The sequence below is a fragment of the Ranitomeya imitator genome, chromosome 7 (assembly GCF_032444005.1).
Source record: "Ranitomeya imitator isolate aRanImi1 chromosome 7, aRanImi1.pri, whole genome shotgun sequence".
Lineage (NCBI taxonomy): Eukaryota > Metazoa > Chordata > Amphibia > Anura > Dendrobatidae > Ranitomeya > Ranitomeya imitator.
This window is the reverse complement of record NC_091288.1, coordinates 218,185,107-218,210,715: the sequence shown is the minus strand read 5'-3', so window position 1 is coordinate 218,210,715 and position 25,609 is coordinate 218,185,107. Positions and strand designations below refer to the sequence as shown.

Genomic DNA, 25,609 nt, shown 5'->3' with positions numbered 1-25,609 from the left:
GGCGGCGGGTCAGAGACAGCCGGGAGGAGAGTGAGGGCGGCGGATCAGAGACAGCCGGGAGGAGAGTGAGGGCGGCGGGTCAGACAGCCGGGAGGAGAGTGAGGGCGGCGGGTCAGACAGCCGGGAGGAGGGTGAGGGTGGCAGGTCAATGACAGCCGGAAGGAGGGTGAAGGCGGCATGACGGTGGCAGCTGGAGAAGGGTGAGGGTGGCAGGTAGGTGGCAACCAGTAAGGGAGGTGTGGGTGACGTGACTGTGAAGCTGGAAGGAGGGTGAGGGCAGCGCGTCAGTTACAGCCGGGAGGAAGGTGAGGGTGGCGGGTCAAGGGCAGCAGGCCGGTGACAACCAGGAAGAGGAGTGAGGGCTACTTGTCGGCAGCTGGAGAAGGGTAAAGGTGGCAGGCAGATGACAGCCAGGATAAGAGGGTGGCGGGCGGGAGATGGGTAAGGACGGCTGGTCAGTGGCAGCCGGGAGGAGGGTGAGGGCGGTAGGCCGGTGGCAGCCGGGAGGAGGATGAGGGCGGCGGGTCAGTGACTGGAGGGTCAGGGCGGTTGGTAAGTGTCAGCCGAGAGGGTGAGGGCTGCAGGCCGGTGACAGCAAGGAAGGGAGGTGGGGGCAGCGTGACGGCAGCTGGAGAAGGGTGAGGTCAGGGTGAAGTAATTGTGAAGCCTGGAGGAGGGCGGCGGGTTGGTGGCAGCTAGGAGGTGGAGTGAGGGTGGCAGGCCGGGGGCAGGCAGGAGGAGGGTGAGGGCAGTGGGCTGGTGGCACCTGGAAGGAGAGGCAAGGACGGCGGGCTGGGAGGAGGGCGAGAGCGTCGGGCCGGTGGCCGCTGGGAGGAGGGTGAGGGAGGCGGACCGATGGCAGCCGGGAGGAGGGTGAGGGCGGCGGGCCGGTGGCAGCCAGGAGGAGGGTGAGGGCGGCGGGCCGGTGGCAGCCGGGAGGAGGGTGAGGGCGGCGGGTCGGTGGCGGCCGGGAGGAGGGTGAGGGCGGCGGGCCGGTGGCAGCCGGGAGGAGGGTGAGGGCGGCGGGCCGGTGGTAGCCGGGAGGAGGGTGAAGGCAGCAGGCTGGTGGTAGCCGGGAGGATCGTGAGGGCGTAGTAGCGGAGTGTGGGAGGGCGACGGGTCAGTGGTAGCTGGAGGAGGTTGGGGTGGTGGGTCAGCGGCAGTGGAAGGAGGCTGAGGCCGGTGGATCAGTGGTAGGTGGAGGGGGCTGAGGGCGGAGCGTGGGAAGGCGGCGGGTCAGCGGCAGTGGAAGGAGGCTGAGAGCGGTGGGTCAGTGGTAGGTGGAGGAAGCTGAGGGCGGAGTGTGGGAGGGCGGCGGGTCAGTGGTGGCTAGAGGAGGTTGGGGTGGTGGGTCAGCGGGAGTGGAAGGAGGCTGAGAGCGGTGGGTCAGCGGCAGTGGAAGGAGGCTGAGAGCAGTGGGTCAGCGGCAGTGGAAGGAGGCTGAGAGCGGTGGGTCAGTGGTAGGTGGAGGAGGCGGAGTAGCGGAGCGTGGGACGGCGGCGGGTCAGCAGCTGGCACTGTGCAGAGCTAGTTGTGGTTCACCGGGGACGGCTGAGGGCTGAGTCCTGCCCATTACCGATGATGGTGGGTGCAGAGCCTTATCGCCCGCCCGTTCCGTCCTGCCGGGGTCGCAGCCGTGCTGTGCTGGGGGCGGCAGATGGAGGCACTGACTGACAGCTCTGCCTGACTCCCGGCTCCCGCCCCTCTGGGTGACGACCAATAGTAAAGCTGTAACTATGGCTGTCAGCAGAGGAGGCGGGGCCTCTTCCTCTGTCATCTCCCCCACCATAGCTGGTTGCAGCCTTGCCGGCAGTGCGGGGGTTAATGCATCACCTGGCGAGACGGTGGTCAGTAGAGCGCTCGTAGCGATGGTGGTGTGCACGGCAGGGAGGGGGTTAACGGTGGCGTTCTGCAGGGTAGAAGGTATTTATAGTGCAATGCTCTCGCGTGCCCCTGCTATCTCGTCAGACGCCCCCTGTTCTTCTTTGTGCCCTCCATAACATGGAATAACTGGAGATGTTTCTTCTTCTGTCCCACAGCCTCACTGGGTCCGACCTCCATTGGGAGTGGTGGCGGCGGCTTCCCGCGGGGGGTATCCCCTGGCGCTCGTCATGCCGTCCAACGCCCGGGCTGGCAGCCTGAAAGACCCCGAGGTGGCCGAGCTTTTCTTTAAAGATGACCCGGAAAAACTCTTTGCCGACCTGCGGGAGATCGGGCACGGCAGCTTCGGCGCCGTCTATTTTGTAAGTATCCTCCGTTACCAGAAGCGGCGAGGATTGTAACTGAGCGCCCTCCTAACCATGACTGTGCTCCCTCCAGGCCCGAGACATCCGGAATAATGAGGTGGTTGCCATTAAGAAGATGTCTTATAGTGGCAAGCAGTCTAATGAGGTGGGTGCTGCCCGGCGGGGGGCGACATGTGAGGTGGGACGCACTACACTGATACTAAACCTCTCTTTATTGCTGTAGAAATGGCAGGACATCATCAAAGAAGTGAAATTCCTCCAAAAGCTGCGACATCCCAACACCATAGAATATAAAGGATGTTACCTGCGGGAGCACACGGCCTGGGTGAGTAATGCTGAGCCTGCGTTATACCCTGCATTATACCCCAGAGCTGCACTCACTATTCTGCTGGTGCAGTCACTGTGTACATACGTTACATTACTGATCCTGAGTTACATCCTGTATTATACCCCAGAGCTGCACTCACTATTCTGCTGGTGCAGTCACTGTGTACATACATTACTGATCCTGAGTTACATCCTGTATTATACTCCAGAGCTGCACTCACTATTCTGCTGGTGCAGTCACTGTGTACATACATTACATTACTGATCCTGAGTTACCTCCTGTATTATACTCCAGAGCTGCACTCACTATTCTGCTGGTGCAGTCACCGTGTACATACATTACATTACTGATACCGAGTTACATCCTGTATTATACCCCAGAGCTGCACTCACTATTCTGCTGGTGCAGTCACCGTGTACATACATTACATTACTGATCCCGAGTTACATCCTGTATTATACCCCAGAGCTGCACTCACTATCCTGCTGGTGCAGTCACTGTGTACATACATTACATTACTGATCCTGAGTTACATCCTGTATTATACTCCAGAGCTGCACTCACTATTCTGCTGGTGCAGTCACTGTGTACATACATTACATTACTGATCCTGAGTTACCTCCTGTATTATACTCCAGAGCTGCACTCACTATTCTGCTGGTGCAGTCACTGTGTACATACATTACATTACTGATCCTGAGTTACATCCTGTATTATACCCCAGAGCTGCACTCACTATTCTGCTGGTGCAGTCACTGTGTACATACATTACATTACTGATCCTGAGTTACATCCTGTATTATACTCCAGAGCTGCACTCACTATTCTGCTGGTGCAGTCACTGTGTACATACGTTACATTACTGATCCTGAGTTACATCCTGTATTATACTCCAGAGCTGCACTCACTATTCTGCTGGTGCAGTCACTGTGTACATACATTACATTACTGATCCTGAGTTACCTCTTGTATTATACTCCAGAGCTGCACTCACTATTCTGCTGGTTGTTGATGGAAGCATTCAGTAAGCTTGCGGTCGGTCCTCTGAGCTACACTTTTGTCCTGTGTCTGATGATTGTACACTTAGATGTCCAAAAAGAGAATTAGATAATTTCTTGTAGTTCTTTGCAGACACTGAACACATCAGGAGTACTGGGAGATTTTCACTCCTGGTTCTGCAGAATAGTGAGCGCAGCTCTGAAGTATGGTACTGGCTGTATCATACAACTCTTTGCTGACTGTGCTCGGTGATTCCCGTTTCTGCAGATGGTTTTGGTGTTTGCCCATCTGGTTCCCGGCTCCGTGCGACGTCCTTTTTCTTTGTAATTCTCATAATACACAACATTCCAGTAATCCGTCATCCACAGATTCTTCCCTTAATCCGGCGCCCTAGTCCTTTCTCTGTTGCCTGTGGCGCCCCCTGCTGTGTATGACTTGCTGGGGATGGCCTAGGTTGGTATCGCATGTATCCGAGCTCTGTGTCCCCTGTATGATTGTACATATATGTGTCTGCAGAGCCTGAGTGCCGGGAGTGGGAGGCAGCGCTGTGTACAGAAAAAGCCATCACAATAGCCCCCTGCCGGCCGCCGCCACGTCACTGCTGCACACCCCCGCCTGCCTCTTGTGCCCAGAGACCAGCCTGGCCGATTAGTTACCTCATTCCTCTGTCCTGTGTTCTCCCGGACCCCCAACCACTCTCCCTTCTGCGTTTCCCCAGAGCCTTGGCTGCTCGCCCTTCTGCATGTCCTCGCCCCCCACTTCCCCCCCAGGCCGCACCTGCCAGCTTTTTCCCTTCCCCCGTGCTGGTCTCACCTGCCTGCTCCATCTCAAGACCCACCCCTGTGGCTACCCCTGCCTGCCCGCCAGCTCCTGTCTGCTCTGAATCCCCCCGAGCCACTCCTGCCTGTTCCGTCTTTCCCCCCTGGCTGCTCCTGCCTGTTCCGTCTATCCCCCCTGGCCGCTTTTCCCTGCCTGCTCCATCTTTTCCCTGCCTACTCCGTCTTTCCCCCCTGGCTACTTTTCCCTGCCTGCTCCATCTACTTCCACCCCCAAACCCCCCCCCGACGGCTTTTCCCTGCCTGCTCCGTCTTCTTTCCCTGGCTGCTTTTCCCTGCCTGCTCCGTCTTTTTTCCCTGGCTGCTTTTCCCTGCCTGCTCCGTCTTTTTTCCCTGGCTGCTTTTCCCTGCCTGCTCCGTCTTTTTTTCCCTGGCTGCTTTTCCCTGCCTGCTCCGTCTTTTTTCCCTGGCTGCTTTTCCCTGCCTGCTGCGTCTTTTTTCCCTGGCTGCTTTTCCCTGCCTGCTTCGTCTGTCCCCTCTTGGCCGCTTTTCCCTGCCTGCTCCGTCGAATTTCCCAACCCCCCCCCCCCCCCCGGCCGCTTTTCCCTGCCTGCTCCATCTTTTTTCCCTGACTGCTTTTCCCTGCCTGCTCCATCTTCCCCTCTTCTCCCCCCCCCCCCCCAAAGCTGCTTTTCCCTGCCTGCTCCTTCTTTTTCCCTGGCTGCTTTTCCCTGCCTGCTCCATCTTTTTTCCCTGGCCGCTTTTCCTTGCCTGCTCCGTCTTTTTTCCCTGGCTGCTTTTCCCTGCCTGCTCCGTCTTTTTTCCCTGGCTGCTTTTCCCTGCCTGCTCCATCTTTTTTTCCTGGCTGCTTTTCCCTGCCTGCTCCGTCTTTTTTCCATGGCTGCTTTTCCCTGCCTGCTCCGTCTTTTTTCCCTGGCTGCTTTTCCCTGCCTGCTCCGTCTTTTTTCCCTGGCTGGTTTTCCCTGCCTGCTCCGTCTTTTTTCCATGGCTGGTTTTCCCTGCCTGCTCCGTCTTTTTTCCATGGCTGCTTTTCCCTGCCTGCTCCGTCTTTTTTCCCTGACTGCTTTTCCCTGCCTGCTCCGTCTTTTTTCCCTGGCTGCTTTTCCCTGCCTGCTCCGTCTTTTTTCCATGGCTGCTTTTCCCTGCCTGCTCCGTCTTTTTTCCATGGCTGCTTTTCCCTGCCTGCTCCGTCTTTTTTCCATGGCTGCTTTTCCCTGCCTGCTCCGTCTTTTTTCCCTGGCTGCTTTTCCCTGCCTGCTCCGTCTTTTTTCCCTGGCTGCTTTTCCCTGCCTGCTCCGTCTTTTTTTCCCTGGCTGCTTTTCCCTGCCTGCTCCGTCTTTTTTCCCTGCCTGCTTTTCCCTGCCTGCTCCGTCTTTTTTCCCTGCCTGCTTTTCCCTGCCTGCTCCGTCTTTTTTCCCTGCCTGCTTTTCCCTGCCTGCTCCGTCTTTTTTCCCTGCCTGCTTTTCCCTGCCTGCTCCGTCTTTTTTCCCTGGCTGCTTTTCCCTGCCTGCTCCGTCTTTTTTCCCTGGCTGCTTTTCCCTGCCTGCTCCGTCTTTTTTCCCTGGCTGCTTTTCCCTGCCTGCTCCGTCTTTCCCCCCTGGCCGCTTTTCCCTGCCTGCTCCGTCTTTTCCCTGCATGCACCGTATTTCCCCCCTGGCTACTTTCTGCTTTTTCCTGCCTGCTCCGTCTTTCCTTCCTGGCCGCTTTCCCTGCCTGCTCCGTCGAATTCCCCCCCGGCCGCTTTTCCCTGCCTGCTCCGTCTTTTTTTTCCCTGGCTGCTTTTCCCTGCCTGCTCCCTCTTCCAGACCCCCCCCCCCCCCCCCCCCCCCCCCGGCTGCTTTTCCCTGCCTGCTCCGCCTTTTTCCCTGGCTGCTTTTCCCTGCCTGCTCCATCTCCCCCCCCCCCTTCCCCCGGCTGCTTTACCCTGCCTGCTCCATCTTTCCTATGCCCCCCCACCCCCCCGGCTGCTTTTCCCTGCCTGCTGTCTTTTTCCCTGGCTGCTTTTCCCTGCCTGCTCCATCTCCCCCCCCCCCCCCCTTCCCCCGGCTGCTTTTCCCTGCCTGCTCCATCTTTCCTCCCCCCCCCCCCCCCATCCCCCAGGCTGCTTTTCCCTGCCTGCTGTCTTTTTCCCTGGCTGCTTTTCCCTGCCTGCTCCATCTCCCCCCCCCCCCCCTTCCCCCGGCTGCTTTTCCCTGCCTGCTCCATCTTTCCTCTCCCCCCCCCCATCCCCCAGGCTGCTTTTCCCTGCCTGCTGTCTTTTTCCCTGGCTGCTTTTCCCTGCCTGCTCCATCTCCCCCCCCCTTCCCCCGGCTGCTTTTCCCTGCCTGCTCCATCTTTCCTCTCCCCCCCCATCCCCCAGGCTGCTTTTCCCTGCCTGCTGTCTTTTTCCCTGGCTGCTTTTCCCTGCCTGCTCCATCTTTCCTCTCCCCCCCCATCCCCCAGGCTGCTTTTCCCTGCCTGCTGTCTTTTTCCCTGGCTGCTTTTCCCTGCCTGCTCCATCTTTCTTCTCCCCCCCCATCCCCCAGGCTGCTTTTCCCTGCCTGCTGTCTTTTTCCCTGGCTGCTTTTCCCTGCCTGCTCCATCTTTCCTCTCCCCCCCCCCATCCCCCAGGCTGCTTTTCCCTGCCTGCTGTCTTTTTCCCTGGCTGCTTTTCCCTGCCTGCGCCATCTCCCCCAATTCCCCCCACCCCCTGCTTTTCCCTGCCTGCTCAATCTTCCCCCCTGGCTGCTTTTCCCTGCCTGCTCCGTCTTTTTTCCCTGGCCGCTTTTCCCTGCCTGCGCCGTCTTTTTTCCCTGGCTGCTTTTCCCTGCCTGCTCCGTCTTTTTTCCCTGGCTGCTTTTCCCTGCCTGCTCCGTCTTTCCCCGGACCTACATGATCCCTCTCGCTGCAGTGTCTGTGTCCCCTCCCCCCATGTGATCGGTTGGACCCCGCAGACTCCTCATCTTGACACCGTGGACGTCAGTCCAGACTGAGCTCTCATTTTTTTTTCCTTCTCATGCTCTCGTGGCTGATGCTCAGCTGGTGATGGAGTACTGCTTGGGATCCGCTTCCGACCTCCTGGAGGGTGAGTTACCTGAGGTTATGAGGGTCGTCCTCCTGTCCGTCCTGTAGGCCGATCCTCCGGCGCTCACCCCGTGTCCTCATTACTCTGTACAGTGCACAAGAAGCCGCTCCAGGAGGTGGAGATCGCTGCTATCACCCACGGTGCCCTCCAGGGCCTGGCCTACCTGCATGCCCACAACATGATCCACAGGTGAGGGTCCTCCCCCATACTACCCCAGAGCTGCGCTCGCTGTTCTGCTTGCTGTTCGTGGAGCAGGCTTGTGGTCAGTACTTGCTGACTTTCTTGCTTTCCTCTTGTGCAGAGATGTGAAAGCCGGTAATATCCTCCTGACGGAGCCGGGGTTGGTGAAGTTGGGGGATTTCGGCTCGGCGTCCATCGTGGCTCCAGCTAATTCCTTTGTAGGAACCCCGTACTGGTGAGTGCAGCGCTCGCTGGACTGTGGGTGCTGGGAGCTGTCTTCTTATGCAGTAGTTCTGTGTAATGCCCGTGCTTGCTCTTCAGGATGGCTCCCGAGGTGATTCTGGCCATGGACGAGGGGCAGTATGACGGCAAGGTGGACGTGTGGTCCCTGGGGATCACCAGCATTGAGCTAGGTAAGTGCGTGAGCTGGGGGGCGCCGGCATATTGGGACTTGGAAGAGCTTTTCCTGCACCTGCCGCCAGTGTGACGATATATAGGAGCCCGCTGGGGCTGCAGCCTATGTGGCGGCACAGTATGTCACCCATGTACAGCACGTTACCCTGCCGGAGAGGAAGGGGAGAGCCGGAATCCATCACCCGTATGATCAGTAATGATGACTGCTCCTTCTTCCCCGTAGCTGAGAGGAAACCCCCGCTATTCAACATGAATGCTATGAGTGCCTTATATCACATCGCCCAGAATGAGTCTCCCGTCCTGCAGTCCAATCACTGGTGAGTGCCACAGCCGACCTCAGGGGATCACTAGTATATATGTCTGAGCCTCCGGACCCCGGCGTATGACTAGTATACGTGTCTGAGCCTCCGGACCCTGGCGTATCCCCAGTATACGTGTCTGAGCCTCCGGACCCCGGCGTATCACCAGTATACGTGTCTGAGCCTCCGGACCCTGGCGTATCCCCAGTATACGTGTGAGAGCCTCCGGACCCCGGCGTATCACTAGTATACGTGTCTGAGCCTCCGGACCCCGGCGTATCACTAGTATACGTGTCTGAGCCTCCGGACCCCGGCGTATCACCAGTATACGTGTGTGAGCCTCCGGACCCCGGCGTATCACCAGTATACGTGTGTGAGCCTCCGGACCCCGGCGTATCACCAGTATACGTGTCTGAGCCTCCGGACCCCGGCGTATCCTCAGTATACGTGTCTGAGCCTTCTTATCCCAGCGTATCACCAGTATACGTGTCTGAGCCTCCGGACCCCGGCGTATCACCAGTATACGTGTGTGAGCCTCCGGACCCCGGCGTATCACCAGTATACGTGTCTGAGCCTCCGGACCCCGGCGTATCCCCAGTATACGTGTCTGAGCCTTCTTATCCCAGCGTATCACCAGTATACGTGTCTGAGCCTCCGGACCCCGACGTATCACCAGTATACGTGTGTGAGCCTCCGGACCCCGGCGTATCACCAGTATACGTGTGTGAGCCTCCGGACCCCGGCGTATCACTAGTATACGTGTCTGAGCCTCCGGACCCCGGCGTATCACCAGTATACGTGTCTGAGCCTCCGGACCCCGGCGTATCACTAGTATGCGTGTCTGAGCCTCCGGACCCCGGCGTATCACCAGTATACGTGTGTGAGCCTCCGGACCCCGGCGTATCACCAGTATACGTTTCTGAGCCTCCGGACCCTGGCGTATCCCCAGTATACGTGTGTGAGCCTCCGGACCCCGGCGTATCACTAGTATACGTGTCTGAGCCTCCGGACCCCGGCGTATCACTAGTATACGTGTCTGAGCCTCCGGACCCTGGCGTATCCCCAGTATACGTGTCTGAGCCTCCGGACCCCGGCGTATCACCAGTATACGTGTCTGAGCCTCCGGACCCTGGCGTATCCCCAGTATACGTGTGTGAGCCTCCGGACCCCGGCGTATCACTAGTATACGTGTCTGAGCCTCCGGACCCCGGCATATCACTAGTATACGTGTCTGAGCCTCCGGACCCCGGCGTATCACCAGTATACGTGTCTGAGCCTCCGGACCCCGGCGTATCACCAGTATATGTGTGTGAGCCTCCGGACCACGGCGTATCACCAGTATACGTGTCTGAGCCTCCGGACCCCGGCGTATCCCCAGTATACGTGTCTGAGCCTTCTTATCCCAGCGTATCACCAGTATACGTGTCTGAGCCTCCGGACCCCGGCGTATCACCAGTATACGTGTGTGAGCCTCCGGACCCCGGCGTATCACCAGTATACGTGTCTGAGCCTCCGGACCCCGGCGTATCCCCAGTATACGTGTCTGAGCCTCCGGACCCAGACGTATCACCAGTATACGTGTCTGAGCCTCCGGACCCCGGCGTATCCCCAGTATACGTGTGTGAGCCTCCGGACCCCGGCGTATCCCCAGTATACGTGTCTGAGCCTTCTTATCCCAGCGTATCACCAGTATACGTGTGTGAGCCTCCGGACCCCGGCGTATCCCCAGTATACGTGTCTGAGCCTCTGGACCCCGACGTATCACCAGTATACGTGTCTGAGCCTCCGGACCCCGGCGTATCCCCAGTATACGTGTGTGAGCCTCCGGACCCCGGCGTATCCCCAGTATACGTGTCTGAGCCTTCTTATCCCAGCGTATCACCAGTATACGTGTCTGAGCCTCCGGACCCCGGCGTATCACCAGTATACGTGTCTGAGCCTCCGGACCCCGGCGTATCCCCAGTATACGTGTCTGAGCCTTCTTATCCCAGCGTATCACCAGTATACGTGTCTGAGCCTCCGGACCCCGACGTATCACCAGTATACGTGTCTGAGCCTCCGGACCCCGGCGTATCCCCAGTATACGTGTCTGAGCCTTCTTATCCCAGCGTATCACCAGTACACGTGTCTGAGCCTCCGGACCCCGGCGTATCACCAGTATACGTGTCTGAGCCTTCTTATCCCAGCGTATCACCAGTATACGTGTCTGAGCCTCCGGACCCCGGCGTATCACTAGTATACGTGTCTGAGCCTCCGGACCCCGGCGTATCACCAGTATACGTGTGTGAGCCTCCGGACCCCGGCGTATGACTAGTATACGTGTGTGAGCCTCCGGACCCCGGCGTATCACCAGTATACGTGTGTGAGCCTCCGGACCCCGGCGTATCACTAGTATACGTGTCTGAGCCTCCGGACCCCGGCGTATCACTAGTATGCGTGTCTGAGCCTCCGGACCCCGGCGTATCACCATTATATGTGTCTGATACTCTGAATGTCGTGTTTTATCCTGTCTCGCAGGTCTGAATATTTCCGGAATTTTGTGGATTCCTGTCTACAGAAGATTCCCCAAGACCGGCCGAGCTCCGACATCCTGCTCAAGGTCGGTACAGTCCACCGGTGTCGGCGGAGACTTTCTAAGCGGTGATTCTAACGCCTGCTGCGTCTCCTCCATCACAGCACCGCTTCCTGCAACGGGAGAGGCCACAGACCGTCATCATGGAGCTGATCCAGCGCACAAAAGACGCCGTCAGGGAGCTCGACAACCTGCAGTACCGCAAGATGAAGAAGATCCTCTTCCAGGACACCCAGAACGGGCCCAACACCGAGACCACCGAGGAGGAGGAGGTGAGAGGGCTGTCGGGGGTCGTCCAATAATGTGTGGCACCATACCATGGCTATACCAGCGTGTGTCCTGTCTGCCTGGCACCATGGCTATACCAGCGTGTGTCCTGTCTGCCTGGCACCATGGCTATACCAGCGTGTGTCCTGTCTGCCTGGCACCATGGCTATACCAGCGTGTGTCCTGTCTGCCTGGCACCATGGCTATACCAGCGTGTGTCCTGTCTGCCTGGCACCATGGCTATACCAGCGTGTGTCCTGTCTGCCTGGCACCATGGCTATACCAGCGTGTGTCTGCCTGGCACCATGGCTATACCAGTCCACGTGGCAGGGGTTCGGCGGCCGGATACATCGTCCTTTCTCTCTTCTAGGAAGCGGAGCAGTTTCTCCACTGCACGGGCACAATAACCAGCATGGAGAGCAGCCAGTCCGTGCCCAGCATGTCCATCAGCGCCAGCAGTCAGAGCAGCTCGGTGAACAGCCTGGCAGACGCCTCCGACGACAGCGGAGAGATGGCCATGATGCAGGAGGGCGAGCACACGGTGACCTCCAACAGCTCTGTCATACACCGCCTGCCGGTACGTGCGTCATACACCACCTGCCGGTACGTGTGTCATACACCGCCTGCCGGTACGTGCGTCATACACCGCCTGCCGGTAGGTGCGTCATACACCGCCTGCCAGTACGTGCGTCATACACCGCCTGCCGGTACGTGCGTTATGCACCACCTGCCAGTACGTGCGTCATACACCGCCTGCCGGTACGTGCGTCATACACCGCCTGCCGGTACGTGCGTCATGCACCGCCTGCCGGTAGGTGCGTCATGCACCGCCTGCCGGTACGTGCGTCATGCACCGCCTGCCGGTACGTGCGTTATGCACCACCTGCCAGTACGTGCGTCATACACCGCCTGCCAGTACGTGCGTCATGCACCGCCTGCCGGTACGTGCGTTATGCACCGCCTGCCGGTACGGGCGTCATGCACCGCCTGCCGGTACGTGCGTCATACACCGCCTGCCGGTACGTGCGTCATGCACCGCCTGCCGGTACGGGCGTCATGCACCGCCTGCCAGTACGTGCGTCATACACCGCCTGCCGGTACGTGCGTTATGCACCGCCTGCCGGTACGGGCGTCATGCACCGCCTGCCGGTACGTGCGTCATGCACCGCCTGCCGGTACGTGCGTCATGCACCGCCTGCCGGTACGGGCGTCATGCACCGCCTGCCGGTACGGGCGTCATGCACCGCCTGCTGGTACGGGCGTCATGCACCGCCTGCCGGTACGGGCGTCATGCACCGCCTGCCGATACGGGCGTCATACACCGCCTGCCGGTACGGGTGCCATACACTGCCTGCTGGTATGAGACCACACACCGTGGTGCTGGTGTGCAGGATGATCCCGGCAGACATGAGCTGCAGGTTGTAGCTGTACGGAGTGGAGGGCCGGGGATGCCGGCCCCTCAGCCTCCATTGTGTGATTCTTCTGGAGGCGGACAGAAGCCTTTTCCCGTTCACTTGCCTTAGCCTCCCGCTCCCACCCAGCTTGCTTGTTCTCGCCATTTTAGGCTTCTTTTTTTGTTCCAGACTCACGACAACATATACGATGATCCGTACCAGCCCGAGATGGAGGCTCAGCAGTCGACCTCGGCCGCTCGCAGACGGGCGTACTGCCGCAACAGGGACCACTTTGCCACGATCCGCACAGCCTCGCTGGTGAGGGTCTCGCAGTGACGGGGGTCCGGTTCTATGATGCCGCCATATCGTGTCCTTCACGTGTTTTCCATCTCTCGCAGGTGACGCGGCAGATCCAGGAGCATGAGCAGGACTCGGCCTTACGGGAGCAGATGTCCGGCTACAAGCGCATGCGCCGGCAGCACCAGAAGCAGCTGATGGCGCTGGAGAACAAGCTGAAGTCGGAGCTGGATGAGCACCAGCAGCGTCTGGACAAGGAGCTGGAGGCCCACCGGAGCAACTTCTCTGCCGAGACCGACAAGCTGACCAAGAAGCACCAGGCCATCTTCGAGAAGGAGGTAAAGGCTGTGACCGCCATCTGTGGGGACTGAGAAAGTGTTGGTGCTCTGCTGCCCCGTGCATTGGGCGTGCCCGGTTTGCGGGGCCCCTGTGGGTGATGGGGGGACAGGTGGATGTAACCCGGCCTGTACTTCCCAGGCGAAGTCTGCCATGACGGAAGAGAAGAAGTTTCAGCAGCACATCCTGGGCCAGCAGAAGAAGGAGCTGACCAACCTGCTGGAGAGTCAGAAGCGGCAGTACAAGATCCGCAAGGAGCAGCTGAAGGAGGTGAGGAGGCGAGATTGGAGGTGACGGGGGACGAAGCAAGATTGGAGGTGATGGGGGACGAGGCAACATTGGAGGCGACGGGGGACGAAGCAAGATTGGAGATGATGGGGGGGCGAGGCAACATTGGAGGCGACGAGGCGAGATTGGAGGTGATGGAGGGACGAGGCGAGACTGGAGGTGATGGAGGGACGAGGCGAGACTGGAGGTGATGGAGGGACGAGGCGAGATTGGAGGCGACGAGGGACGAAGTGAGATTGGAGGCGACGAGGGACGAAGCGAGATTGGAGGCGACGGGGGGACAAGACCCTGACGCCGTCCCGTTGTGCTTGACATTTTGCCGCTGATATCAGGGTGCTGCCGAGATGTAATTGTTATTTTGTTGGTGTCGCAGGAGCTGCAGGAAAACCAGAGCACCCCAAAGCGGGAGAAGCAGGAGTGGCTGCTGCGGCAGAAGGAGAGCATGCAGCACTACCAGGCCGAGGAGGAGGCCAATCTGTTACGCCGCCAGCGACAATACTTTGAGCTCCAGTGTCGGCAATACAAGCGCAAGATGCTCCTGGCGCGGCACAACCTGGACCAGGACCTTCTGAGGGAGGTGAGTGCCGGACCGTGCGGGGTCGGGTTGGCAGCCGGCGGTGCTGGACCGTGCGGGGTCGGGTTGGCAGCCGGCAGTGCTGTACCATGCGGGGTCGGGTTGGCAGCCGGTGGTGCTGGACCGTACGGGGTCGGGTTGGCAGCCGGCGGTGCTGGACCGTGCGGGGTCGGGTTGGCAGCCGGCGGTGCTGGACCGTGCGGGGTCAGTGGTTCCATACACATTAACCCCTTGTCCCTTCCCCCAGGAGCTGAACAAGAAGCAGACGCAGCGGGACCTGGAATGCGCCATGCTGTTGCGGCAGCACGAGTGCACCCAAGAGCTGGAGTTCCGGCACCTGCAGATGCTGCAGCACACCCGCAGCGAGCTGATCCGCCTGCAGCACCAGACTGAGCTGGGCAACCAGCTGGAATACAACAAGCGCCGGGAGCAGGAACTACGGCAGAAACACGCGGCTGAGGTCCGGCAGCAGCCCAAGAGCCTGAAAGTAAGGCCTGAGGAGGAGGAGGAAGAGGAGGGGGTAGAGGGCGGCACGTTCAGCCTCTGCAGCTCTGAGGGTGAGGAGGACGCAGCAGGTGTGGGGGGAGCTGTGGAGCGCAGCGAGGGCGATGGCTGCCCAGACCCGGACGCCCCATACTTTGAGCTGTCTTCCGCGTGGCTGCCTGAGCCGGAGGTCTCTGTGCGCCCGTCCCCTCCGCCGGTCTCCTCCTCGCTCCCCAGTCACGCCATCTGCGGGGCGCTGACTCTGCTGGCAGCCTCCCGACCTTCCTGTCCTTGGTCCCTGCTGCCTCTGCTGCTGGCGCTCCTCACCCTCTGGAGGTCGGGGCCGCTCCTAGACTCTGCGCTGGTGGCCCTGGAGACCCTGGGGGCCAGCCTGCTGTGCGGCTACATCCTGCTGTGCTGGGTCTTCCCTCTGGGCTCCGCCACCTTCGTGCTGCTGGCTCAGAGCTGGGGGGCACTGGCCGCGCTGGCAATGAGTTACAGACTCCGCTTGTATTACGTGCCGGTCCTGGCCATTGCCGTGGGGGTCTTCACATCCCCCGGGATTTTCCTCTCCGTATTCCTGGCCGCTGGCTCCTTGGGCAGGCCGGCCGGTCAGTGGCTTAAAGGATGGCCAAAAAGATCCCGCCGGCTGTGGCTCCGGGCGCTGCTGCGGCTGCCGAGGCCTCTGTTCAGGGTCCTGCAGCGCTGCGGGGCGGCCGGAGAGGGGGGGCTGTTCTACCTTTTCCCCAAAACCTATAAAGGCGGCTACCGGAGCCGGATCCCTGTGCTGGCCAGCCGCTCCTCCACCGGGACCAGCAAGCCGTCATGGTGGCAGCGGCTCACAGTGGCCCCCTCACACATTGCACGGACACTAAACGCTAGCCTCGCACGGGCCGCCCGCCGCCTCTGCACCGTCCTGCCCCCGGCCGCCCTCCTCTACATGACTAAAATGAAGCTCTTAAGGGAGGAAAAGGCCAGCCGGATCCCCCGCCTGATGAGCCGGGAGCGGAGGGAGGCAGCGAAGCGCAGGGAGCAGCGGGGGCCCCTGGTGGGAAGGGCGGTGGGAAGGGCCGGCGCCGCCAAGAGAACAAACCCTATACCGTGGCGCTGAGCCGGCGGCCACGTGTGCGGTGCCTTACTGCAGGGACATGGCATCCGCTACGTCTTGCACTATGTTATTAGATCCTTTTGCACATCATTAACCCTCATGCATCCGGTAACGGGCGCCATTTCCATGTACAAAACTAGGACTACTAGGGGGCGGCATCAAGGGGGTTGTTTGTATTTTTGTTTTGTTTTTTTTTTTCTTTACATTTTTTTTTTTTCAAGGGCTCATGCTGGTCTCTGTGGCAGGGAAGAGGTTAACGGTCCCTACGATCAGTACTGTAATGCATTTCTGTACCCGGGAGGGGGACTTCCTGTGCTTTATTATACCCACAGACCCAGTCTGTGAATCCTCTGTGTCCGATACAACCTACTGCTGTTGATCCCAGCTTGTGCTGTCTGCTGGGACTTGTAGTTCCACATTAGCGTAGTTGGTGTAGTGGCGATGAACCGTCCGTGTGCCGCTGCTGACATCTGGTGGCTGTTGTGTGCATCGCACACCGTTGCTTTGTGCAGTTGACGCTTCTCGTGACACCTTGTGGCTCTTGTGGGTATTGCATCTCGAGGTTTTGTCGCTCGGGTTTTCCGTGGGTTCATGTATTTTTGGTAGCCTATTAGCCCTTTCTGTGCCTGAGACCAGCCTTCCCCAAACTCAGGATAAGAAAAACAAAACAAAACCCCCTTTTTGCTCTCGTCACCCTTTTTTTTTAATTTGATCATGATTTCTGTTGTGTTTTTTTTCTATTATTATTTATTTCCTCCCCTTCCGCAATTGTAAAAAAAACAATTGCCGACTGTTATGTTTTAACAGCACAAAATATATATATATTTAACGTTTGACCCCTGTCTTGCTGTGAGCGGAGGCCCTGCAGGCAGCACGGGGTTAAACCTATTTATTCCACTATATATATATATATATATATATATATATATATATATATATATATATATATATATATATATATATATATATTTTTTTTTTTTTTTTTTTTCCTCCATATTTTTTGTTCCCGTCCCATCCAGTGTAAATTCGTTATTTCTGTTCCTTTTTTTTGTGTTTTTTTTATTTTTCGTTGTTTTGTTTGTAATAAATCGGAAGTGAAAATCATCCAGTTTGTGTCATTTCTTTCATCATAAACCATCTGTCATGGTGTCCGGGGCGAGGAGCTCGTGTACCTGCGGGGGGAAAGGCTGTGTCTGATAGGCAGGGAAGAGGCTAATGGTGTAATATGGGCGCCTGGGGGGTGTAATATGGGCGCCTGGGGGGTGTAATATGGGGGCTTGGGGAGGGACTGGTGATGACAGCGGCCAGCAGAGACATGGGGGGACGTAACATCTGCAGAGAGCAGGAGCGGCTCAGTCCTATTATTCTCCATTCACATCCAGAACTGCGCTCATACTTGTTACTCTTAAGAGACAATCAGGGCTGCAGTTCCCTCTAGAGCTGCGCTCGGGGTCCTTGTACTCCCATCACATAAGAGCTGCGCTCAGGGTCCTTGTACTCGCCTCACATCCGGAGCTGCGCTCAGGGTCCTTGTACTCCCCTCACATCCAGAGCTGCGCTCAGGGTCCTTGTACTCCCCTCACATCCAGAGCTGCGCTCAGGGTCCTTGTGCTCCCCTCACATCCGGAGCTGCGCCCAGGGTCCTTGTGCTCCCCTCACATCCGGAGCTGCGCCCAGGGTCCTTGTGCTCCCCTCACACCCAGAGCTGCGCTCAGGGTCCTTGTACTCCCCTCACATCCAGAGCTGCGCTCAGGGTCCTTGTGCTCCCCTCACATCCGGAGCTGCGCCCAGGGTCCTTGTACTCCCCTCACATCCGGAGCTGCGCCCAGGGTCCTTGTGCTCCCCTCACATCCGGAGCTGCGCTCAGGGTCCTTGTGCTCCCCTCACATCCAGAGCTGCGCTCAGGGTCCTTGTACTCCCCTCACATCCAGAGCTGCGCTCAGGGTCCTTGTGCTCCCCTCACATCCAGAGCTGCGCTCAGGGTCCTTGTACTCCCCTCACATCCGGAGCTGCGCTCAGGGTCCTTGTGCTCTCCTCACATCCGGAGCTGCGCTCAGGGTCCTTGTGCTCCCCTCACATCCGGAACTGCGCTCAGGGTGCTTGTGCTCCGATCACATCCGGAGCTGCGCTCAGGGTCCTTGTGCTACCCTCACATCCAGAGCTGCAGTCAGGGTCCTTGTACTCCACTCACATCCAGAGCTGCTCTCACAATTCCCCCAGCATCGATGGTCTGCCGCTCCTCACAGTGTGAGCCCCTTATGATGACTGGTGCGAGGCGTCCAGTATTAACCCTCCATCTCCCACTGTAGACGGTGGGATGGCAGCTCTGGATGTGTGTGGAGTATAAGGTGTCGTCGCTCGTGATCTGCTGCCCCCTGCTGGCTCTCTGTAGGGCACAGCCTGCAGCGCTGCATTGTAGGAGATGTAGTCTGTGCCCCAGCTCTGTACGTATTTATGTGCTCGTGGGTCGTACAGGACGGGGGGCACGAATCTGCAGTGCGCGGACCCCCGGGACGGATTGACGATGTCTTCTCTTCACCCCTGTTCTCTCCTTTCCTCCCTCCCATCATGCACTGGGCCTGTCCCCCCACATCTGCTCCCCCATACATTTCTCTAGTCCAAGGAGCTGCAGGTGAAGCGTCAGTTCCAGGACACGTGTAAGATCCAGACGCGGCAGTTCAAGGCGCTGCGCAACCACCTGCTGGAGTCCACCCCGAAGAGCGAGCACAAGAGCATCCTGAAGAGGCTGAAGGAGGAGCAGACCCGCAAGCTGGCCATCCTGGCGGAGCAGTACGACCACAGCATCAACGAGATGCTCTCCACACAGGCCGTACGTAGCGGGGCAGGCGGCACTACAGCTCCCAGCATGGCTGCAGTGGTGGGACGAGGGGCTCCGGCCGCCGCCCCTTCCTTCATGTTGTCCCCTCTCTTGTACCTGCAGCTCCGGTTGGATGAGACCCAGGAGTCGGAGTATCAGGAGCTGCGGATCCAACTGCAGAAGGAGCTGGAGCTGCTCAACGCCTACCAGAGCAAGATCAAGATCCACACCGAGGCGCAGCACGAGCGCGAGATCAAGGAGCTGGAGCAGCGCGTGTCCATCCGCCGGGCCCTGCTGGAGCAGAGGGTGAGGAGGCCGAGGGGGGGGGGGGACTGCTGGAGCAGAGGGTGAGGAGGCCGAGGGGGGGTACTGCTGGAGCAGAGGGTGAGGAGGCCGAGGGGAGGGACTGCTGGAGCAGAGGGTGAGGAGGCGGAGGGGGGGGGGACTGCTGGAGCAGAGGGTGAGGAGGAGGGGGGGACTGCTGGAGCAGAGGGTGAGGAGGCCGAGGGGGGGGGGGTACTGCTGGAGCAGAGGGTGAGGAGGCCGAGGCGGGGTACTGCTGGAGCAGAGGGTGAGGAGGCCGAGGGGAGGGACTGCTGGAGCAGAGGGTGAGGAGGCCGCGGGGGGGTACTGCTGGAGCAGAGGGTGAGGAGGCCGAGGGGAGGGACTGCTGGAGCAGAGGGTGAGGAGGCCGAGGGGGGGGGGACTGCTGGAGCAGAGGGTGAGGAGGCCGAGGGGGGGGGGGACTGCTGGAGCAGAGGGTGAGGAGGGGGGGGGGGACTGCTGGAGCAGAGGGGGAGGAGGCCGAGGGGGGGGGACTGCTGGAGCAGAGGGTGAGGAGGCCGCGGGGGGGTACTGCTGGAGCAGAGGGTGAGGAGGCCGAGGGGAGGGACTGCTGGAGCAGAGGGGGAGGAGGCCGAGGGGGGGGGGGACTGCTGGAGCAGAGGGTGAGGAGGGGGGGGGGACTGCTGGAGCAGAGGGGGAGGAGGCCGAGGGGGGGGGACTGCTGGAGCAGAGGGTGAGGAGGCCGAGGGGGGGTACTGCTGGAGCAGAGGGTGAGGAGGGGGGGGGGACTGCTGGAGCAGAGGGGGAGGAGGCCGAGGGGGGGGGACTGCTGGAGCAGGGGGTGAGGAGGCCGAGGGGGGGGGGGACTGCTGGAGCAGAGGGTGAGGAGGGGGGGGGGGACTGCTGGAGCAGAGGGGGAGGAGGCCGAGGGGAGGGACTGCTGGAGCAGAGGGTGAGGAGGCCGAGGGGGGGTACTGCTGGAGCAGAGGGTGAGGAGGCCGAGGGGGGGGGGGACTGCTGGAGCAGAGGGTGAGGAGGCAGAGGGGGGGGGGGGACTGCTGGAGCAGAGGGTGAGGAGGGGGGGGGGACTGCTGGAGCAGAGGGGGAGGAGGCCGAGGGGGGGGGACTGCTGGAGCAGAGGGGGGGGGGGGGGGACTGCTGGAGCAGAGGGGGAGGAGGCCGAGGGGGGGTACTGCTGGAGCAGAGGGTGAGGAGGCCGAGGGGAGGGACTGCTGGAGCAGAGGGTGAGGAGGCCGAGGGGGGGGGGGGGACTGCTGGAGCAGAGGGTGAGGAGGCCGAGGGGGGGGGGGGACTGCTGGAGCAGAGGGTGAGGAGGGGGGGGGGCTGCTGGAGCAGAGGGGGAGGAGGCCGAGGGGGGGGGACTGCTGGAGCAGAGGGGGGGGGACTGCTGGAGCAGAGGGGGAGGAGGCCGAGGGGGGGGGGACTGCTGGAGCAGAGGGGGAGGAGGGGGGGGGACTGCTGGAGCAGAGGGTGAGGAGGGGGGGGGGGACTGCTGGAGCAGAGGGTGAGGAGGGGGGGGACTGCTGGAGCAGAGGGTGAGGAGGCCGAGGAGGGGGACTGCTGGAGCAGAGGGTGAGGAGGGGGGGGGGGACTGCTGGAGCAGAGGGTGAGGAGGGGTGGGGGGACTGCTGGAGCAGAGGGTGAGGAGGCCGAGGGGGGGGGTACTGCTGGAGCAGAGGGTGAGGAGGCCGAGGAGGGGGGGACTGCTGGAGCAGAGGGTGAGGAGGCCGAGGGGGGGGGACTGCTGGAGCAGAGGGTGAGGAGGCCAAGGGGGGGGGACTGCTGGAGCAGAGGGTGAGGAGGCCAAGGGGGGGGACTGCTGGAGCAGAGGGTGAGGAGGCCGAGGAGGGGGACTGCTGGAGCAGAGGGTGAGGAGGCCGAGGAGGGGGACTGCTGGAGCAGAGGGTGAGGAGGGGGACTGCTGGAGCAGAGGGTGAGGAGGCCGAGGAGGGGGACTGCTGGAGCAGAGGGTGAGGAGGCCGAGGAGGGGGACTGCTGGAGCAGAGGGTGAGGAGGCCGAAGGGGGGGGACTGCTGGAGCAGAGGGTGAGGAGGCCAAGGGGGGGGGACTGCTGGAGCAGAGGGTGAGGAGGCCGAGGAGGGGGACTGCTGGAGCAGAGGGTGAGGAGGCCGAGGAGGGGGACTGCTGGAGCAGAGGGTGAGGAGGCCGAGGGGGGGGGGGGGGGACTGCTGGAGCAGAGGGTGAGGAGGCCGAGGAGGGGGGACTGCTGGAGCAGAGGGTGAGGAGGGGGACTGCTGCAGCAGAGGGTGAGGAGGGAGGATTGCTGGAACAGAGGGTGAGGAGGCCGAGGGGGGGGGGACTGCTGGAGCAGAGGGTGAGGAGGCCGAGGAGGGGGGATTGCTGGAGCAGAGGGTGAGGAGGCCGAGGAGGGGGGATTGCTGGAGCAGAGGGTGAGGAGGCCGAGGAGGGGGGATTGCTGGAGCAGAGGGTGAGGAGGCCGAGGAGGGGGGACTGCTGGAGCAGAGGGTGAGGAGGCAGAGGGGGGGGGGGGGGACTGCTGGAGCAGAGGGTGAGGAGGCCGAGGGGGCACCCCGGATACAGGGGAGGTGGGCACTGCTGGAGCAGAGGGTGAGGGGGCGTCCCCGGATACAGGGGGGAAGGGGCAGCCTGAGAAGAGCGGCAGCCCCAGATAGGGGGGGAGACACTGGCACCTAGATATTAATCGCTCCCCCTCCCATGATAAAAATCCATGATGAAAGGGCTCTGCGGCTTGGCGGATTTGGGGGCTGGACGGCTCTGTAGTGGGCGAGGTGGCTCTGCGGCGTGGCAGGTTTGGGACCTGGGCAGGTCAGGAGCCGGGCGACTCTGGTGAGCCAGGTGAGGTGCCGGGCAGCTCTGCAGCGGGACAGATTAGAGTCCTGGGTGGCTCTGTGGCGGGGAGGATTAAGGGACTGGGTGGATTAGGGGCCTGGGCAGCTCTGTGGCGGAGTGGATTAATTAGGGGCCTGGCTGGCTCTGTAGCGGGCAGGATTAAGGGACTGGGTGGATTAGGGACCTAGGCGGCTCTGTGCTGGAGCGGATTAATTAGGGGCCTGGGCGGCTCTGCAGCGGGGAGGATTAAGGGACTGGGTGGATTAGGGGCCTGGGCGGCTCTGCAGCGGGGAGGATTAAGGGACTGGGTGGATTAGGGGCCTGGGTGGATTAGGGGCCTGGGCGGCTCTGCAGCGGGGAGGATTAAGGGACTGGGTGGATTAAGGGCCTGGGTGGATTAGGGGCCTGGGCGGCTCTGCAGCGGGGAGGATTAAGGGACTGGGTGGATTAGGGGCCTGGGCGGCTCTGCGGCAGGGAGGATTAGGGGCCTGGGTGGATTAGGGGCCTGGGGGGCTCTGCAGCGGGGAGGATTAAGGGACTGGGTGGATTAGGGGCCTGGGCGACTCTGTGGCGGGGAGGATTAAGGGACTGGGTGGATTAGGGGCCTGGGCGGCTCTGTGCTGGAGCGTATTAATTAGGGGCCTGGGCGGCTCTGTGGCGGGCAGGATTAAGGGACTGGGTGGATTAGGGGCCTGGGCGGATTAGGGGCCTGGGCGGCCCTGTGCTTTGTCGGGGGATGGTCTCTGACGTGCTCTCTGTTCCCGCAGATAGAGGAGGAGATGCTGGCTCTGCAGAGTGAACGCTCGGAGCGGATCCGCAGCCTCCTGGAACGTCAGGCCCGTGAGATCGAAGCCTTCGACTCGGAGAGCATGCGCCTAGGATTCAGCAACATGGCACTGACTGGGATCCCTGCGGAGGCGTTTAATCAGGGCTACCCGGCGCCCCCTCCCGGCTGGCCCTCCCGCCCGGTTCCTCGCAGCGGCTCGCACTGGAGTCACGGCGTGCAGAATACTGGAGCTCCGCAGCTGTGGCGCCAACCGACACTACTCGCCCCTCCCTCTTCATCATGGGGTCTGCACCCTCCAGGCTCCTCATCGTCCGTCATGCCTTCTTCCTCCTCCTCCTCTTCTTCCTCTGCCTCACCGTCCTCCTCCAGCGGCCGGGCCGGCCTCCTCCTCCTGCGTAACAGCCCCCAACCTCTGCGGAGAGGGGCCCCGGGAGGACCATCCGAGGCCGGGCTGAGCCGAAGCACTAGTGTCACCTCTCAGCTCTCCAATGGCTCCCACCTGTCGTACTCCTGAGCCCAGCGCCCACCGTAGCCCCTCGCTGGCGGCAGGAGCCCCCTCCCCTGTGATGATGACAATATGGCAGCGGCTCTCGCCCTCTTTCTTTGGTTCTTGGCTTTGGTTCCGTTCCTGCGCTATCAGACGGCCCCTCCCTCTGTACATAGCCCCCCGCCCCACCTGCCCTAATTAATGGTTCCTCTTCTGTCGGTCCGCTGCCCCCGTATTTCCCCCCGTCTGTGGTAGAAGATCAATCACTGCTTGTTTTTCTAGCACTTTACTGGGTAAATGCCTCTGATTATGATTTTTTAGTCCCTTTTATTATCGGTTCGGTCGCTGTATCATTTTACTGATGTTGTCACTGGGTGTCCTGACGGGCGGTTGTGCGTCTGTGTGTACCGTGAGCGTGCGAGAGATCGGATGCCTGCAAATTATTATTATTTTTTTTTTTTTTAATAGAAAAAAAAAATATAAAAAAAACTTTAAAAAAAAAAAGACAAGCTATTAAGGAATGTATTAAATAAAAAAAAAAACTCAATATCCCTCCAGGGCGTCTAGACCCTCGAGGCCTCAGTTTCTGTACTTTTATTTTTTTTCCATTTATTTTATTTCGGAGGTGAAAATGAAGCAGGATCGGCCTGCGGAGCGCGGGCATTTCAGGAAACTGCAGAGACTTTACATTACATGGATATTAAAGTATTAAACTGGAATGGAAACTGGTGTCCGTGTCATGTGGAGGGGAGGGGGGGAGCCAAAAACGTAACATCCTGTCCTGTCTGCAGCCACCACTAGGGGGAGCGCCCTGTATACAGAGATACATAAGATCCTGTCTGCAGCCACCACTAGGGGGAGCTCCCTGTACACAGAGATACATGATAATATCCTGTCTGCAGCCACCACTAGGGGGAGCTCCCTGTATACAGAGATACATGATAAGATCCTGTCTGCAGCCACCACTAGGGGGAGCTCCCTGTATACAGAGATACATGATAAGATCCTGTCTGCAGCCACCACTAGGGGGAGCTCCCTGTATACAGAGATACATGATAAGATCCTGTCTGCAGTCACCACTAGGGGGAGCTCCCTGTATACAGAGATACATGATAAGATCCTGTCTGCAGCCACCACTAGGGGGAGCTCCCTGTATACAGAGATACATGATAAGATTCTGTCTGCAGCCACCACTAGGGGGAGCTCCCTGTATACAGAGATACATGATAAGATCCTGTCTGCAGCCACCACTAGGGGGAGCTCCCTGTATACAGAGATACATGATAAGATCCTGTCTGCAGCCACCACTAGGGGGAGCGCCCTGTATACAGAGATACATGATAAGATCCTGTCTGCAGCCACCACAAGGGGGAGCTCCCTGTATACAGAGATACATGATATGATCCTGTCTGCAGCCACCACTAGGGGGAGCTCCCTGTATACAGAGATACATGATAAGATCCTGTCTGCAGCCACCACTAGGGGGAGCTCCCTGTATACAGAGATACATGATAAGATCCTGTCTGCAGCCACCAATAGGGGGAGCTCCCTGTATACAGAGATACATGATAAGATCCTGTCTGCAGCCACCACTAGGGGGAGCGCCCTGTATACAGAGATACATAATAAGATCCTGCCTGCAGCCACCACTAGGGGGAGCTCCCTGTATACAGAGATACATGATAAGATCCTGTCTGCAGCCACCACAAGGGGGAGCTCCCTGTATACAGAGATACATGATATGATCCTGTCTGCAGCCACCACTAGGGGGAGCTCCCTGTATACAGATACATGATAAGATCCTGTCTGCAGCCACCACAAGGGGGAGCTCCCTGCATCCTTTTGCACCATGTACATGGCAGCTGCTGTCGGGGCAGTGGTCTGTGTGCGTTTCTGTGGGGTCTTCTCTAACTCACATGCCGAATGACATGCTGGGGTTGTGGTCTCCCTGCAGAGACATCAGTGTACTCACTGCCGAGGCTCCCGTCCTGCTCCTTCCAGGTCTGCTGCTGCTCGGGGTGCACACACTCCTAGCAGGTCTCCAGGCACTGTGCCTAGAGCGTGTCCGTGTGTTCCTGGAGGTCTCTTACCATTTAAACCGCCTCCTCCAAGATGGAGGTGCCTGTACAATGTTGTTTGTTCCTAACACACTTACCAGTCCTCCGGTCCCAGTCCTTGCATCTCAGTCTGCTGCACCCACCAGTGCTCATCTCCCTGTCAGACTGTCCTGTCTGCACCATCTTCCCTGCCTGCATCTGTTGGACATTCCCCCGGGCCATTCCAGCTATCTGCTCCTAGGAGTCAGCTGCCATCTACCCAAGGTCAGTCCTGAAGTAGCACCTGGATCACCTCCCTCGTCTCCACGGACTGTGGTGTCGTTAGCTGCTGTGTCTCCGTGGTCGGATTGGGGAGGCTCCTAGTGATGCCCCTTCAGGTCTTCCTTGGGCTTTGGCACAGTGGTTCCACCACCCAGCCCGTTACAGTTTGCACAGGCCATGGAATCCGTTGGCTCCCAGGCATCTTCCATCTCGGACCTATACCAGGTCTCCTGCTAAAAGGATCAGCAGGACAAGATTCTTTCCTATCTACAGTCTGTGAATACCCATCTTGATACGCTGGCAGTACCTGCCACTTCCACACCATCTCAGGTGGCAGTTACCACCACGGTGACCTACCAGGCAGCCAGTTATGCACCAGATTCCGGACCTCGTCTGTCGACTCCCTAACGCTTTG

General features: G+C 59.8%; 1 protein-coding gene across 2 annotated transcripts in view; it reads left to right on the top strand.

Annotated features, from left to right (window-relative positions):
• Nucleotides 1-23,601, top strand: part of TAOK2 (TAO kinase 2) — a 43,888-nt gene extending 20,287 nt beyond the window's left edge. The window contains exons 2-20 of one of the 2 annotated variants that reach the window (XM_069734999.1): nucleotides 2,040-2,243; nucleotides 2,320-2,391; nucleotides 2,470-2,571; nucleotides 7,389-7,434; nucleotides 7,527-7,623; nucleotides 7,736-7,849; nucleotides 7,936-8,027; nucleotides 8,252-8,345; nucleotides 10,845-10,926; nucleotides 11,004-11,171; nucleotides 11,537-11,743; nucleotides 12,750-12,878; nucleotides 12,959-13,195; nucleotides 13,335-13,463; nucleotides 13,855-14,058; nucleotides 14,303-14,542; nucleotides 18,264-18,476; nucleotides 18,588-18,770; nucleotides 22,370-23,601. In XM_069734999.1, coding sequence (XP_069591100.1) covers nucleotides 2,112-2,243; nucleotides 2,320-2,391; nucleotides 2,470-2,571; nucleotides 7,389-7,434; nucleotides 7,527-7,623; nucleotides 7,736-7,849; nucleotides 7,936-8,027; nucleotides 8,252-8,345; nucleotides 10,845-10,926; nucleotides 11,004-11,171; nucleotides 11,537-11,743; nucleotides 12,750-12,878; nucleotides 12,959-13,195; nucleotides 13,335-13,463; nucleotides 13,855-14,058; nucleotides 14,303-14,542; nucleotides 18,264-18,476; nucleotides 18,588-18,770; nucleotides 22,370-22,903 — 3,075 coding nt within the window. In that variant the 5' untranslated portion in view covers nucleotides 2,040-2,111 and the 3' untranslated portion in view covers nucleotides 22,904-23,601. Of the gene's footprint in view, nucleotides 1-2,039; nucleotides 2,244-2,319; nucleotides 2,392-2,469; nucleotides 2,572-7,388; nucleotides 7,435-7,526; nucleotides 7,624-7,735; nucleotides 7,850-7,935; nucleotides 8,028-8,251; nucleotides 8,346-10,844; nucleotides 10,927-11,003; nucleotides 11,172-11,536; nucleotides 11,744-12,749; nucleotides 12,879-12,958; nucleotides 13,196-13,334; nucleotides 13,464-13,854; nucleotides 14,059-14,302; nucleotides 15,792-18,263; nucleotides 18,477-18,587; nucleotides 18,771-22,369 lie in introns of those variants that run through there. The other variant, XM_069734998.1, reaches the window with a different exon arrangement.
• The last annotated feature ends 2,008 nt before the right edge of the window (nucleotides 23,602-25,609 follow it).